General features: G+C 51.6%; 1 protein-coding gene across 2 annotated transcripts in view; it reads left to right on the top strand.

Annotated features, from left to right (window-relative positions):
* The first annotated feature begins 1063 nt into the window (after nucleotides 1-1063).
* Nucleotides 1064-14514, top strand: part of HIPK2 (homeodomain interacting protein kinase 2) — a 130776-nt gene continuing 117325 nt past the window's right edge. For both annotated transcript variants that reach the window (XM_066319776.1, XM_066319775.1), the window contains exon 1: nucleotides 1064-1305. In XM_066319776.1, coding sequence (XP_066175873.1) covers nucleotides 1287-1305 — 19 coding nt within the window. In that variant the 5' untranslated portion in view covers nucleotides 1064-1286. The remainder of the gene's footprint in view (nucleotides 1306-14514) is intronic.

The following is a 14514-nucleotide window of genomic DNA, read 5'->3' as shown; positions in this document are numbered from 1 at the left end:
ATGATGCTGGTCGGGTTGGTGCTCCTACAGCAAGAGCTCAATCGGAGAGACGGATGATTTAAAATTAAAAAAAAAAAACCCGGGGGGGTTGGTGGGGAGGAAGAGAGGGAGGGGGAGAATAGGCTGTCAATCTCAGTTAGTAAACACTTCTTTGATGTGGTTCCCTTTTTAAAACAAAACCAAACAAAACAAAAACACAACCTGACTCCTAAAAGCAACAACGTATGTTTATTTTAAATGCATCCGCTAAATATTTACACTGCGAGTAAGCTAAACGAAAATAAATATAAGATAAATTGGAACTTTTGTCAGTGAACCAGATTGTGAAATGCCTTGAGGGAATAGAAGATTTATTTGGGGAGAGGGGGAGAGGTAGGAATTTTCCATGCTATTGTAAAACATAAGCACAAATTATATGATCCCCACAGCCAGTGAGTTGCAAAGCTTCAATCAGCTGCCTTTTTATTTTTTTCCTTTCCTCTCTTTTCTATAAAGAGGAGGGGGGGGGGAAGACAGAAGTGTTTCACCAACTTCTGTTGACTGTTCCTTTTTTCTCCTGATTGAAATGTGTTGTTAAACAAGATCCCACATAATCTCAGCAGAGGGTTTCTCTCGCTCGCTCCCGCTCCTTCTGGGAAGCCGCGATCGGTGCCATCGGCGCTTGATTATTTGCAAACTCCCTTCGCTGCCTTTTTTTTTTTTTTTTTTTTCTCTCTTTTTTTTTTTTTTTCTTTCCTCCTCTCCGTCTCGGTCTCCGTCTCCCTCTCTCTCCCTCCGTCTCTCTCTCCCTTTCTCTCACCCCCAGTGCAACTTTTGCGGGCGCCCCGGCACACGCAGCCATGCCGCGCTGAGAGCGGGGGCACGGCGCCAGCCCCCCTCCTTCCCTCCCTCCCTCTCCTTTCCTCCCTCCCTCTCTCCTTCCCTCCCTCTCTCCCTCCCTCCCTCCCTCCCCAGCGCCGCCGTCCCGAGCCGGGGGGGCCCCGCCGCTGCCGCCCCTGCCCGGCCCCGCGCCTCGCCCCGGCCCCGGCCCGGCCCGGCCCGGCCCGGCGCCGCCGCCCCCCGCCCGCTCGCCCGCCCGCCCCGGCCGCGTCGGAGGGCCGGCAGCGGGGCTGGATGTGCCCGGCTCCCCCCGCGCTGAGGTGGGCAGCGATGCAGAAGGCAGGCGGCAGCTTCGCCTCCGCCGAGAGACACCCGCTCAAGATGGCAGATGTGTGTTGAGTTTGGGGGGCTGCGATCTCGCGTCGTTCGTGGCGGCGTTGCCATGAATAACAGGCGTCCTTGCACCGATGGCCCCCATGTACGAAGGTAAGCCCCGGCCCGGCCGGCCCCGCCGGCACCCCCGGCCCGGCCGCAGCGGGGGAGGGAGGGGGGAGCGGGGGGTCCCCGGCCCCCCGGCCGCCGTTCCCCCGGGCGATGTTGCGGGGAGGCGGCGGGGCACCCCCGCCCTAGCCGGAGCCCGGCGGCAGCGAGGCGAGGCGCGGGTCGCCCCCGTCTCTGGCCGGCCCCGGCCCCGCGGTCCCGGGCGCTCGGTCCCCGGCGGGGGGCGGTGGGTGAAGTCCGTGCCGGTGCCGAGCAGAACAATGAGGTGGACGGAGCTTGCCCTGCGCCTCCGTGTGTGTCTGTGTGTGCGTGTGTGTCTGTGTGTGTGTGCCTGCTGCCCGCCTGCCCCTCGCCGCAGTTGGCTTTCCCAGGACCGGCTACCCCGCTCCGTTCGCCGGTTTCCCAGGAGTTCCCCCCGCCGTGGCTCCTCTCCTCCGAGGCGCGGGGACTCCGCGGGCAGCGGCGGCGGGGACAGGGCTGCTGGAGCCTGCTGTCAGCTCCTCCGGCTTCTCCTTCAGCCCAGCCCGGGCTGCGGCGACAAGCCCAAGTACCCCAACTTAGTTTCTTTCGGGTTAAAAAAAAAATCACAATAATTATATATATTTATATATAAATATATGTATGTACGTTTGTGTGTGTGTATATGTACGGCTGTGTGTGTTAGATTGATGTGTAGTCCAGGGTGTCTGTTGAAAAAGAAAAAAAATCGGAGCTGTATCGAGGTTAATTTAAATCCCCTCGCGACGCGTTTACCCTTGCCCGTCACCCTCGGCGCTGCCCGGGGAGCGTTACATAAAGCGGAGGGACATCCCCCGGCGGCCGCGCCATCCCGCCCGGGGCCCGCTCGGCGGAGACCCGGGCGCGGAGCGGGCGGCGCGGGGACACGGTACTTTCCTCCCCGTAGCGGGGCCGCTAAAACTTATCTGAGGAGGAAATCGAGCCCGGGCTGCAGCGCTCGAGCGGAGGGCGCTCGGCGGGCGGTGTAAAGTTACCGGCGGCCCGCCGGGTTATTTCTGGGCAGCCCCGTCTCCCCCGGCGTTGGGAGTTCGGACCCCGCCGGAGGCGGGCGGACAAAGAGGAGCCTTTTCGTTAGCGCAGGGGGCCGGCCGCGCTGGGGCGCGGGGTGCCGGAGCGCGGGCACGGCGGGGCGCCGGGGGGCGGCGGGGCCGGGGCCGGTGCCGGCGGAGGGGCCGCGGCGGGCCCGGGGTGCCGGTGAGGCCGGCCCGCCGCCGGCGCCCTCTGGTGGCCGCCTGCGCCGCCGAGCGGCCCCGGCCCCCGGGCCGGCCAGCCCCCCCTCCGCTCCCGCTCCGCTCCCCGCCCCGCGCCCGGGCCGCCGCCGCCGCCTCCCCCGGGAGCGGGGCGCCTCCCCCGGGAGCGGGGCCCCGCCGCGGGCGGGGACGGCCCGCCGCCGCCCCCCGCCGCAGCGCGGAGCTCGCCGCCCGGCCGCCTACCTGCCCGGCCCCCGCCCGGCGGAGCCCCGGGGCCGGCCCCCGTGCGCTGTGAGCGGGCCGGTGAGGCCCGGCCGGCATCGCCCCCCCACGCCGCCGAGCCGGCCCAGCGCCTCCCGGGCGCCGCCGGCCGGGGAGGTCATGCGGCGATTGCTCTCGAGTTCGCTCCTCGCCGGGCCGCATCCGGCGGGCGGTGCGGGGCGGTGCGGGGCCCCTCGGGGAGCGGCGGCGCCCGGCGGGTCCGGGGCGGAGGGGCCGCGGGGCCTGCGGTCAGCGCGGCCGCGCTCCCCTTCCCGGCCGGCCGCCTCCCCGGAGCCGGGCAGGGCGGCGGAGCGGGGCAAAGAGGCGAGGAGAAGAGGCCTCGGCCACTGCCGGGCGAGCGGGGCGCCGGCTTCTTCCTGGGGAGGGGGCGGCGGGGCTGCACCGCAGCGTGCGGTGGAAGTTTAGCGGTTCCTTAGAGCATCCTAACTTCAGCGGCGCCCCTGCTCCTGCCTGACTGGAAAAAGAGAGCAGATGGAAAAAAAATATAAAAATACCCTGAAAGTGACCCGTAGAAACAAATTCCCCGCAGCAGATACGGAAAGATCTGCGGCCAGGCTCTGCAGCATGCCTAAACCTTCAAAATAGGTGAATATCCTAAATGGCAGGAGCCGGAGGTAGCGTTAAGGCTGATAGAAATTGTTTTCTCTCTGTTGTGTTGCGGTATGCTTGCGAGTTAAATTGCTGCTGAATGGCTTCGAGGGAGGTGGAGGAGGGGTTAATGATTGTTTTTCGCCTCCTAGTTGCCATGAGAGGTCCTTAGAATTCCCTGCAATATCGCAGTGGCTAGATAAAAAACTTACTTATCCCAGGGGATGCAATTCCCTCCTTGGGGGGAGGCAAGGACCTGACGCTGTGTGCGGCAGCAGTTCGCTGTGCAGCCCTGCTCTGGAGCATCAGGTAGAGCGAGGCCCCCGAGGAGAGCCCAGGGGCTCGGATCAGCGCTGCCACGGGCAGGCACGGCTCTGCTCCTGCCCGCGGCCGAGCACATGCGCGCCCACCGCCACCACCGCACGGCAGGCGAGGGATGAAACCGTATCCTCGCCGTGCCCATTTCAGAACATAGGCTCTCAGACAGAAAAAGCACCCCGGGAGGAAATGTGACACCTCAAAGGCCTTATGAAGTGGTTCCAGTAGAAATTTAAGTGAGTGATAACGTAGAGCGCACGCAGAAAGTCACCCAGCGTTCTTGACGTGCAGGTGAGGGTGGTGTGTGCTTGTGCAGAGCAGCTGGCTTAAATACCAGTTCTGGGAAGCAGAATGGTGCCTCACCTGATATTAATAGGCGAGGCATGATAAATAAGTGAATATCTGGCATGAAATCCTCTCCCACACACACTGTGCCAGGAGAATTTTCCCATTTGTTTTAAAGAATTTGGAGGTTTTGCTCTTGTCTTCTCCTCTCCTGGGTTTTTCCTCATCCTTTTTTTTTTTTTTTTTCCTGGGTGGTGGAGAGCATAGCAGTAAAATGAAGGACATAAAAATGAGACAAGTGAAACAAAACAGAAGTAACACTGCTGCGCAATGTTTGACCTGGTTTTTAGTTTCGTTTGTGAGCTGTACAAGGAAATTAGTTGAGTTCCAAAGCAGACCTCATCAGGTGTAATCCTGTATGGCCTCTTCTCCAGAGCTGGGCCAAACTAGTGGCTTCCATGCTTCTGAGCAGCAGAGATGTGTCTTCACCAAGAGTGGCTGTTCTCTCTGCAGAGGAGGTGAATGGCTTGAGCCAGGCAAGAGTCTGGTGGTCAGGACCCTCCTCTAGGCAGGGTTACCCTCACCTGTGCACTCACCTCGGGACATTTCCTGCTGGGCAGGAGACACAGCCAGGCTCTACTGTCCAGGGGGAACCTCAGTTTGAGAGGGGGTCTGCCAGACATCACAGGCTCTGGGTGGATTTTTGCTTAGGACGGGTGTTTCCAGTGATTTCCTTGGCAGCTGGTACCTGGTATCCTTCACAATTGTGTAAAGAAAGGTATTTATATGTATTAACTTTTATTTTCTAAACAGTGATTATCTCTGTTTTGGTTTTGTTCCTCTTCGCTTTGCTCCTTACTTGTTCTTGACAACTTTGTTGCAATTCAGGGTGTATTTTTAGCAGCCACATCGGTAGTTTTCTATGTGGGTGGCTCATGGAATTAATCTGGGTAATATTTGTAAATTGCACCTCGCCAGCGGTGCTGCTGCCGGAGCTGAGCACGGGCAGGGACCTGCCTGCGTGCTCTCCTTGTCACAGTGGGGCTGGGAAAGCCAGAAATTCTGACCCTCTGCTTGTCCTGGATCAGATCCCATTCAATGCTAGAAACAGGCCAGCCCTGCTGGGTTTTGAATGCATCCTCAAATCCCACCCAAGCACGCGAAACTTGCTCGTCAGGGAGGTGGCCCCAGTGAGGCGGAGTAAAGGTCTTTACCCCAAAGTTCGTGCACGGAGATGAGAACTCGGAGGCGCTTCCTGTTTATGAAATAATAACCAGAACTTGAGCTATGTCAGTGCTGGGACCAAAAGCCTAAGTTTTTATTTGCTCAGGATATGGCTATAGCCAGGATAACAGGAAGCCCCCTCCAGTTAAAGTTATTGTTCTTATCGTGCTGCTGTGTCTAGCGGTTAAACAAGTTTGCTATGTAATGGGTGAAAAATGCTGTTTTTTATTTTCAGAAGGGGAAAGAGCATTGCTGGGACTAGGGGCTGGGGTGAGCAGTCAAAGAGGCAAGCTCAGTTAATCACTGCAGTCGTTAGCCCTTGGACTGTGCAGTGCATTCCTCTTTGTGGCTGTGACAGGTGGGGAAGACCCAGTTGGCTTCAGCTGGACACCTCAGGTGGCCTGGAAAGGGAAATAATTCTCATTTTTCCATCACTAGCTTTCCCCATTTGCTCAGTGCTTGTTATTTACTGCCCAGTTTTACATGGTGCTTTGAGACCGCTGGATTTGTTTCCATTCAAAGCGAATAAGAGTGCCTATGCTCCTTGTTCGGCGTTGGTTCTTCTTACTGGTGGGGAGCAGCCTGGAGACCTCCTTGATGCCTGTGAGGCTTTTGAACTTAGCTCAGCCCTGGGAAGTTAGACTGTGTGTTTGGAGATAGATAATGAACTTGGGTGCCTAAATGAATAAGGCCCAACTTTGGCCACATCGCAGCAGTGGTGCGCAAAAGTATATGAATATTTGGTCGGGAGGGTAGCTGGGAAGTCAAATCGTGACAGGATTGGTGACCTGGGCCTGGAAATAAATCCCTGTCCTGACTGTGGGCCGCACCAGGTGGGTCCCAGGTGATGGTGGTGGAGCTGTCCTGCCAGATGGTGAGGTCAAGGAAAGTGCAGTCACCTTTAGCTCAGGCTAAGACACCAGTGTGAGACGCACGAGAGGGCTTCTTCTAGCTGCAGGACTCAAGGCAACTGCAGTAGTTCTGCCCGTGGGCAAGACCCCTGAGAAGAGTTTGCAAAGGCATTCAGTGGTGGGCTTACAGCTGTTATGGTGTCCTCATCCCTGTGTCTGTAGTGAATGGGTAGGCTAAAACTGGTTTGTTGGGGTTTTTTTAAAGGTTACATGCTTTTCCTCTCTGATCCCAATTTAAGAAGATATTTTCAGGTCTGTGCCTAAATTTAAGCTCACAGACAGTGCTGCTGACTTCATTAGGATTGTTTATGTCTTTAAAGCTAGCCACATGCTGAAGTACCTTTCTGACTCATGGCCTCTATAGCTTAATCACTCCATTTATAAAATGAGGTTGTTTCCTCACCCTTACTAGGAAATCTCTGCCCTCTAAATGTGGAATATTATTTATAGGTCTTTCTCTTACTTTTGGAAGGATAACTGGTCGATAACAAAAAATGAGAACTAAACATTATTTAATGTTTAAATTTTTATGTTTTAATGTTTAATTTTATGTTTCTTGAGCTGTTTGCATACTCTAATGTGGACCAAGGTAATTAACTGGAAGCCTTCTCTTTTGAAACTATTTCCCCTAGTAGTACAGAATTCACCTTTTCTTTTGAAAATAAGCACAGATGATAATTTCACTCCAGACAGGGCATTTAGCAATTAGTTCCTCATGCAGGAAGAGTAGAGGCACGTTCCTTCTCCCCCTCATTTACAGCATGGAGTGCCCCTGAATACTCCCTCATTTGGCCACACCAGCAGACTGAGGTCCATCCTCAGAAAAGCACAAGTGCTTCTGTTTTGGGGCCACTCCTGAATTCAGGTAACCTTCAGAACTGGGTAATTTTGATGGCAAAAATACTTCTATGACGACTTGCCCACGCACACGAGTGAAGGAGCAGCCTCTGTCTCCATAGGCAAAGGCATTGCCACATCTCAGAATACCTGGGAAAATCCAGAGTCAGGACTAAATTAAAAAGCTGTCTGTGCCATTAGGATTTACTTATTGAACAGAAGTAACAATGATCCGTAATAGTGTGTATTTATACAATGTTGTATACGCCCAGTGGGCTGTATAAAGAGTGGCTGTCTGATCAGGCCACTGACAGAATGATGCCAAGGAACAGTCTTTTGCTTACTCACAGGACATGTGCAGAATAGCCAGAGGAAGGGAGGCGTTTTCCAGACATGAACCCCTGGAGCTGCTCCTGAGCTAGATTCTGATACAGATGAGCAGCAGTGTCACCGAAACCCAGGGGGCTATGCACATGGAGCACTGTCTCCACTTGATGGGCATTAGCCTGTCTGTGTCATGTTGTGGAGGGAGAGGGACTTTTATGTTGGCTGAAGGATGGTTTGCTCCCTTGGTTTTCTTCAACATCACCACTGAATGGGACATACGTTTGGAGAAGCTGAGGCTCGCTCTATTTTCTCATTGTTCCCTCTCCTGCTCCCCTTCCAGGGCCTGTGTTGACATCTGTCTCTGGAAGGTCAAAGTGAGAGCAGTCACATACAGCTCCCTGAAAAATGGGAAAGATCATCCCACAAGGCATTGGTATTCGCCAGAGGGACTTGAGAAGCTGTGAAGGCCAGCTGCCTTCTCTGTTCGTTATAGACTTTGATCCATAAAGGTGCTGGCAAGACCTGGAACAATGGTGTTACCTGGCAGAACCCTGCAGGCTAACATCTCCATTGGTCCTGAATGCTCACAGGTTGGGCTCTGGGCTGTGCTGAAATGCCAGAGAAACTTACCTCTCACCAAAAGCTTTTAAATCATAGGAAATGGGCAAAGGAACAGTTTTAAAAATTGTTTTAAAGCAGAATATCAAATATCTGTCCAGCATGTTCTTTAACAGGCTTGCCCAGCATGTATGGACAGTCCACAGCATGTCCAGGCTGTCATCATTGCCCTTTGCTTTGTCACTGAAAAAATTTTACCCCCTCTGTAACTCCTCTCTGCTTTGCTTGCTCTAATTCACTGTCCTTTTAACTGTGGGTGTAACAAAACTCTTCCTTTGTCTTTGCCATGTTTCTCCTTTGTGTTCCTTAGGCTAAATCATATCTCAGACGCATTCTTCAGCTCTTTCTCTTGTATCTTTTCTCCTTCAGCTCTGACCATTCTCCTGGTTCTCTGTGCTTCCTTCAGCTAGCCCATCTCTCTCTTGAATGGCACTACTAGAGCACAGTGCTGTATTTGGGTCCTGTGCTGGCCGAGGAGACCAGGAGTGCTCCTTCATGTCTGTTACAGCCAGTGCTCCTATTTGGTTTAACTTCTTTACCGTAACTTCATTGCTCATCTCTGTGCAGCTTATGATGTGCTGTGGCTCACAGATCCTGTCCAAGAAGTCTGATGCCTCATGAGCCATTTTCTATCCTGTGTGTGTGGAGGTAGAGTTTCCTTCCTAAGTGTGTGATTTTTGTATCTGTCCCATTTGAGTGTCATCCTGTACCCTTCAATTTGTCATGATTGTTTTGAATTCTTATCTGATTCCCCCGTTTTGCAATCCTGCTTGGTGTCACCTGCCAATTTAAAAAAGCACAATCTCTGTTTCTTCACCAAGATAAGCTTTGTTGTCGATGTCCCAAATATAAAATGCAGAAGAGAAAAAATGGTTTCATAAAAACCAGAAAGAGAACCTTGCCCACAAAGCATAAAAGAAACTGGAAAACACACACAACACTTGGAATTGTTTTCGTAGCTATTCTTTTACTCTCCTTTGGTGCTTTTGAGCTGTTCCTAATAACAGCTGCATTTGCTGTGCCAAGCAAAAGCAGAACCTTACTGTACTAGGCATGACATTGACATGAAGGGGTAGAGAGTTCCCACCCCAAAAGATGTGCATTTCATATAGATGCAGACACAGGAGGGTGCATCATACAAATTGCTGGGACGTTTTCAGGGGGAGAAATCACAGCGCGCGGGTTTTCCACAACATTTGTGACAGAGGTTCCCCTTGGAAAGGAAAAGGTGGGCTGGAGATCGAGAGGGAGTAAGTCAGTAGGTCAGGAACAAGAGAGAAGAGGATGAGAGAGGTCAGGATCAAAGATGAGGGCAAGTGACTGTAACAGAAGAGCGGGAGCTGATCCCTGAGAACTTCAGGGACTGGGGCTGTCACAGCCAAGGCCAGCAGGAACAGAAAATTGAGAGAAGTGCTGAAGATCCCATCTTGAACTGTCTCTGCAGTTGCCCTTACTGACTTCAGTCTCTCCCACTCTCTTCAGACTTCAGTCTCTCCCAATTTCTTTATCCCCTGCAGTTGTCTCTAACGTCTTTGGAAGGGAAGATGAGCAAATACAGGAGATACCTGTATACCTACCTAAGTCCTAATGATCACAGGCAGAACAGAGAGTCTGTCTGGGGATTCCCCATCTGGAGCTGACAGCAGAGGCAAAACTAATCTGTGGCATTCACTTAAAATCTCTGATCCCACTCACCATGCTCAGGAAACTGATGGGACAGAGATGGTCTGAAACACTGGTGCTTTTCATTCATCTGAGATCCCTGTGGTTTGCTCCTTCTCTGCCATTGACATTGGTGTCTGTGCAGGACAGATTTACTGTGCCCTCCCCCTTCCTCCTCCCCATCAGGCAAACTGATGTTGAATTTTCCCCCAGCCTGTGCACGATGTCTCCAAGGACGTATGTGACTGCCCCACCCTCTCTGTCATCCTGTCTGCTGTACTCTCACCGTCAGTCAGGGTGGCCAGAACAGGTCTGAGCATGGACACCCAGCACCTGAGCTCGTGGGTGAGAACCATGTGTGCCTCTTCCTGCACATAGGTGTGCCTGGCACAGAGGCTGGGCACATCTCAAGCGTGTTGGGCTCAGCACACTGTTCTCTCTACTAGCAAGTCAAGCACATCAGCATGTTTGGCAGCGAGTCTGTAAGGTTATGGTCTTTCTCTTGGGTGAAGAGAGGAAGAAGAGCTCTTTTTTTGCTTATAGTTTGGGGTCAGAGTGTTTATTTGCTACTGGCTGTGATCCAGTGGATTCGGTGGTGATGTCTTTGCACAGAGAGGAAGCAGCAGAGAGGAGACAGTCTGGGAGTTCCTGGAGTGTGTGGAAGATAACTTCCTGACACAGCTGGTGAGTGAGCCAGCAAAGGAAGGCTCCCTGTTGGGCCTGTGTTCTGTGAACAGAGAAGGGCTCCTGGGTGATGTGGTGTCTGGAGACCGTTTTGGGTACAGTGATTGGTTTTCAATTCTCCAGAAGTAAGGAGGGGGCTCAGCAGAAGAGCTACCACGGACTCCTGAATGGGGCAGACTCTGGCTTGTTTAGGAGACAGATTGATAGAGTCCCTTGAGACAGTCTTGAGCGACAAAGGAGTCCAGGAAGGCTGGATGTTCTCCAAGAAATAAATCTTAAAGGCACAGGAGCGCTACAAGAAAGAAAATGAACTTCTGGTGTCTGTCCAGAGAAGGGCAACAAAGTCGCTGAAGGATCTTGTGCACAAGACTTGGGATGAGCAGCTGAGGGAGATGGGTTTGTTTAGCATGCAGAAAACGAGGTTCAGGGGAGACCTATTTCTCTAAAACCACCTGAAAGGAGGTTGTAAGGAGGTGGGGAGCGGCCTCTTTCCACAGGCAACAAGTGACAGGGCAAGGAGAAACAGCCTCAAGTTGTACTAAAGTACAGATTGGATGTTATGAAAAATTCCCTCATGGCAAGGGTTTGTCAAGCGCTGGCACAGGCTGCCCAGGGAAGTGGTGGAGTCCCCATCTCTGGAGGTATTTCAAAGATGTATAGATGTGGTGCTAGGGGACACGGGTAGTTGGTTTAGTTAACAGTTGGTCTCTAAGATCTTAGAGGTCATTTTAAACCTAAGGGAGTTTAGATTCTGTTTATTTTTGCTTGAAGACATGAGGGTTTTTTGTAGTTACAGGCTGTAGAGGCATACACAGGATGGTGGTAGCCAGCAAGCTCCCTGACTGTTTGCAGCATTGATGGAGTGTTACACTCGGGGAGGGAATGGTACAGCAGATGATGGAGTGCCTTGGTGGAGACTCGGACTCTTGCAGCAATACTCAGAGAATATCCAGTCCCAGAAAACTTGCTGAATATTTAAAAGAAAGTTTGGGTTTTTTCAGGAAGGTCCTTTAGCTTGCCCAGAATATTTTTACTTGTAGGCAAAATTTGTAAGCATTCTTTATTTTTAAAGTGCGGTTTATATTCTGCTCTTGTCTGCAACAACTCCAGCACTGTCAATGTATTTATCTTTTCCTTGTTAACACTTGCCATTCCTGGAACATCTCCTGCTCAGCAGCTGTTTGTAGGTGGTTTTTTTTTTTTCCTCTCCCATCATCTTGTACCTTTCCTTCCTGTTCAAGTCATCCATAAACCTCTTGTAGTGACATCATAGCTGTTTCCATAGCTACAGATTATGATACTAGAACGGAGGATAATATCAAACAGGAGGAGGAAGAGATAAATTATGGTGTTTGTGTGCGTGTGTCTGAGGGCTTGATTATATTCCTACATCTCTTCCAAGGATGTTGTCTGCCTAGCTTCTTCTCTGTTTATCTTACATGCCTTTTAAAGGTTAGGAAAATGTGAAGGGGAAAAAAGATCTGGAGGTCAGAACAATACAGACGCATATTTTGATGGTCTCTGTGTAAACCTTGTAGGCTGAGATTTATTTTTTTTACCTCTAGTAGCTCTCCTGTGTCTCCTGAGAGTAATCTGGAGAAAACTTAGAGGCACAACAATCCCCTGGTATGGCTTCACTTTTACTTTAATTACCAATTATTCATAGCCACTAGCAGCTGGGATCTGAAGTCAAGGATCTCTGTGCTGCAGGTTTCCCAAAAGGTGGACAACTGAGACATGGCATTGCCTCAGAGAACACACCACCTGTATTTGAGAAGGGATGTGGCAGGTGCTCTGATCAGCCCGAGGTGGCATGGGGAGAAGAGGGACAGGTAACCAGAAGGTAGGAGGACTGTCATCTCTAGACTGCTTCAGCCTGCCCAGAGAGTGGGCCAAGCCTCATCCCATAAAAGCATGGTTAGCTTTTTTTGCTTTTCACAGTGGTGTTCGTGGAAGGGCTGTGCCAGGAGTGGGTCATGGGCTGGTTTTTGACCATCTGTGTCCTTCTTCCATGGGTTTGGGCTATCTCTCTGTCAGGATCTGACAGCAGCAAGATTGCAGAAGAGTGAGTGCCCATATTGCTCCGTATCTATGTTGGTAGGAAGGCTGCTTTCTTAAAGCAGTAGGCTGGAGGAGAAGACTGTCTGGCTAAAATGCATTTTATTTTCTCCTGGGCAGCATTTAGTGTTAACAAATTCCACATAGTTTGGCAAGGATTTTCAGCAGGTCTCTGGTTTACCTCCAAATAGTGGTAATTTCCAGCCATCATTGCTGCTTTCCTGTTTAGATGTTTGACTTCAAAAGCTGGAGGAAAATTTCTGAGAAAACCATCTTTGATATCGTCATAGCTCTGTGTGTGTGCGACCTTTAATCTTCCTCTTGTGGCAGAATTTCTGGGGAGCTAAATAGCCATTACTAGTTTTAAAATACCTGGAGCAGAGTCGTCTCTGACCCGAAAATCTCTGGTGACACACTTGAGCTCTGTAACATTGACAAACAGAATTGATCCCATCACAAAAACCAGCAAGAGAGGCGCTGGGTGCTGCAGGGAGCAGTGAAGTGGAGGGATCTGAGCACGGCAGTGCCAGGTACTGTGTCAGCTTACCTTGGCAGTACAGCTGGACCAGGCAGTGTGTAATGGTGCTCCCTCCAGTGCGGGAACTCACTGCATGATGAGCCCTGGGGCAGCAGCAGGGCAGTGCTGGGATTAGTGCCCATCCTCCAGCTCCCAGTATGTCAGCGCACAGGAACTTTCTGGAGCTTTCAGCTGAGCAGAGTGCTGGTGTGCTTGATGGTGATGCAGAGTGAAGCTTTTTGGTGAAGCTTAGCGTTGCCAAGATGGAGAGAAGGTGGCAGTTCACACGAATTGCCTGAGTCACTCCAACTCTGCAAGGTCGTCAGAGCTGTGCAGAAGGCGTGTGAGCATGCAAGACCTTGACAGGAATTAATAGTTAGGTCACCTTAATGGAAGGTTTTTGGGAGCCAGTAGAGACCACGGGGGACTGGCTGGGTGTGCTTGCCCTGCACGCACCCACACTAGAACAGGCTGGCAGCGTTGTCCTGTGGGGAACACACTGCCACAGCTGGGCCTCAGGGTGATGGAGGCTGGGAAGGCAACAGGGTCCTTTGTGGAGAGAAGTGACACCGCAGCCTTTTCTCTGGAACCGAATTAAAACAAAAGGACGGCTCTTGGCTACAGCCAGTGTCTGGATGGCATGGAGAAACCCAGGACCTCGTAAGTCCTCCAAGCCTGCAAAGAAGCTGGTGATCACGTTTTTTCATGAGTGCAATAGAAAAATTTCTTCATGTGTTCTAGCACAATCAATGGCACCACTGGGAGCCTGCCTTCCCACCTAAGTCCTGCTCTCCATTCTTCCTGCAGCAGAATATATGTGTGTTTAGCAAGTGGAGGTAAGAACCAGGTTGCAAGCCCCATTTTAAAATAGCTGCACCACCTGAAAAGGACGTGTGAGACCCAGGCACAAGCATATCCCATTGATGGTGACAGTCCTTCTCTTGCAGTGTCATTTTCCTGTTGCTTATCTGAGGCTGTGCAATGAAAGTGCACCTTGCAAAAGTCTGTGCTGCCTGAAAGCACGTGCGAGTCAGAAGGGACAGCAGGTGCTGTTATTGAGCAGCGTATGTGAGAGCACAGGTGGAGGAATATCTGTGTGTATATGTGTGTGTGTGGGGCTCCTTCCATGTTTGTAGCACACGTAGGAGTGTACACACGTGTGTTTGGTGTGGCTTCATCCCCTTTATCTACCGAAGACAGCATGACCTGATTCTCCTTAGAGTTGTCACACCATTTTTCTAACAAACTGTATTTGTAGCCGGGCTCTTTTCCACTGCAGTGAATGAAGAAGGAGATTTATTATAAATATAAATTAGGCTTTGTGTGTGTTGTGAGCTGTTGCAGCCTGTACAGGAGGAAATACAAACAAGGTGAATGCAGGGTGTTGATGTGGAGCAGTGTTGTGACAGTGTATGTGTTGGCAGGAGTGCTGTCTGCAGTCTCTGCATAAGGGCTCGTGTTGCCAGTGTGAGTGTGGAAGACTGTAAATCACAGTGTGTTCAGGAGGGGACACTGCCACTCTGCCTTCAAAAGGCAGGAAGAGATTTTTTCCAAGCAATGTGATTTTTTCAGGCTGAACAAAAGGGTTACTAGAAATCCAAGCCTGATAAAAATATCATTCAAGCTATTCTGACGGAGAATGATCTGTAATCCACATCCACCAGCTCATCTCTCT

The sequence above is a fragment of the Sylvia atricapilla genome, chromosome 5 (assembly GCF_009819655.1).
Source record: "Sylvia atricapilla isolate bSylAtr1 chromosome 5, bSylAtr1.pri, whole genome shotgun sequence".
Classification (NCBI taxonomy): Eukaryota; Metazoa; Chordata; class Aves; order Passeriformes; family Sylviidae; genus Sylvia; species Sylvia atricapilla.
The sequence above is the reverse complement of the archived record's forward strand: the minus strand, read 5'-3'. Positions and strand labels throughout refer to the sequence as shown.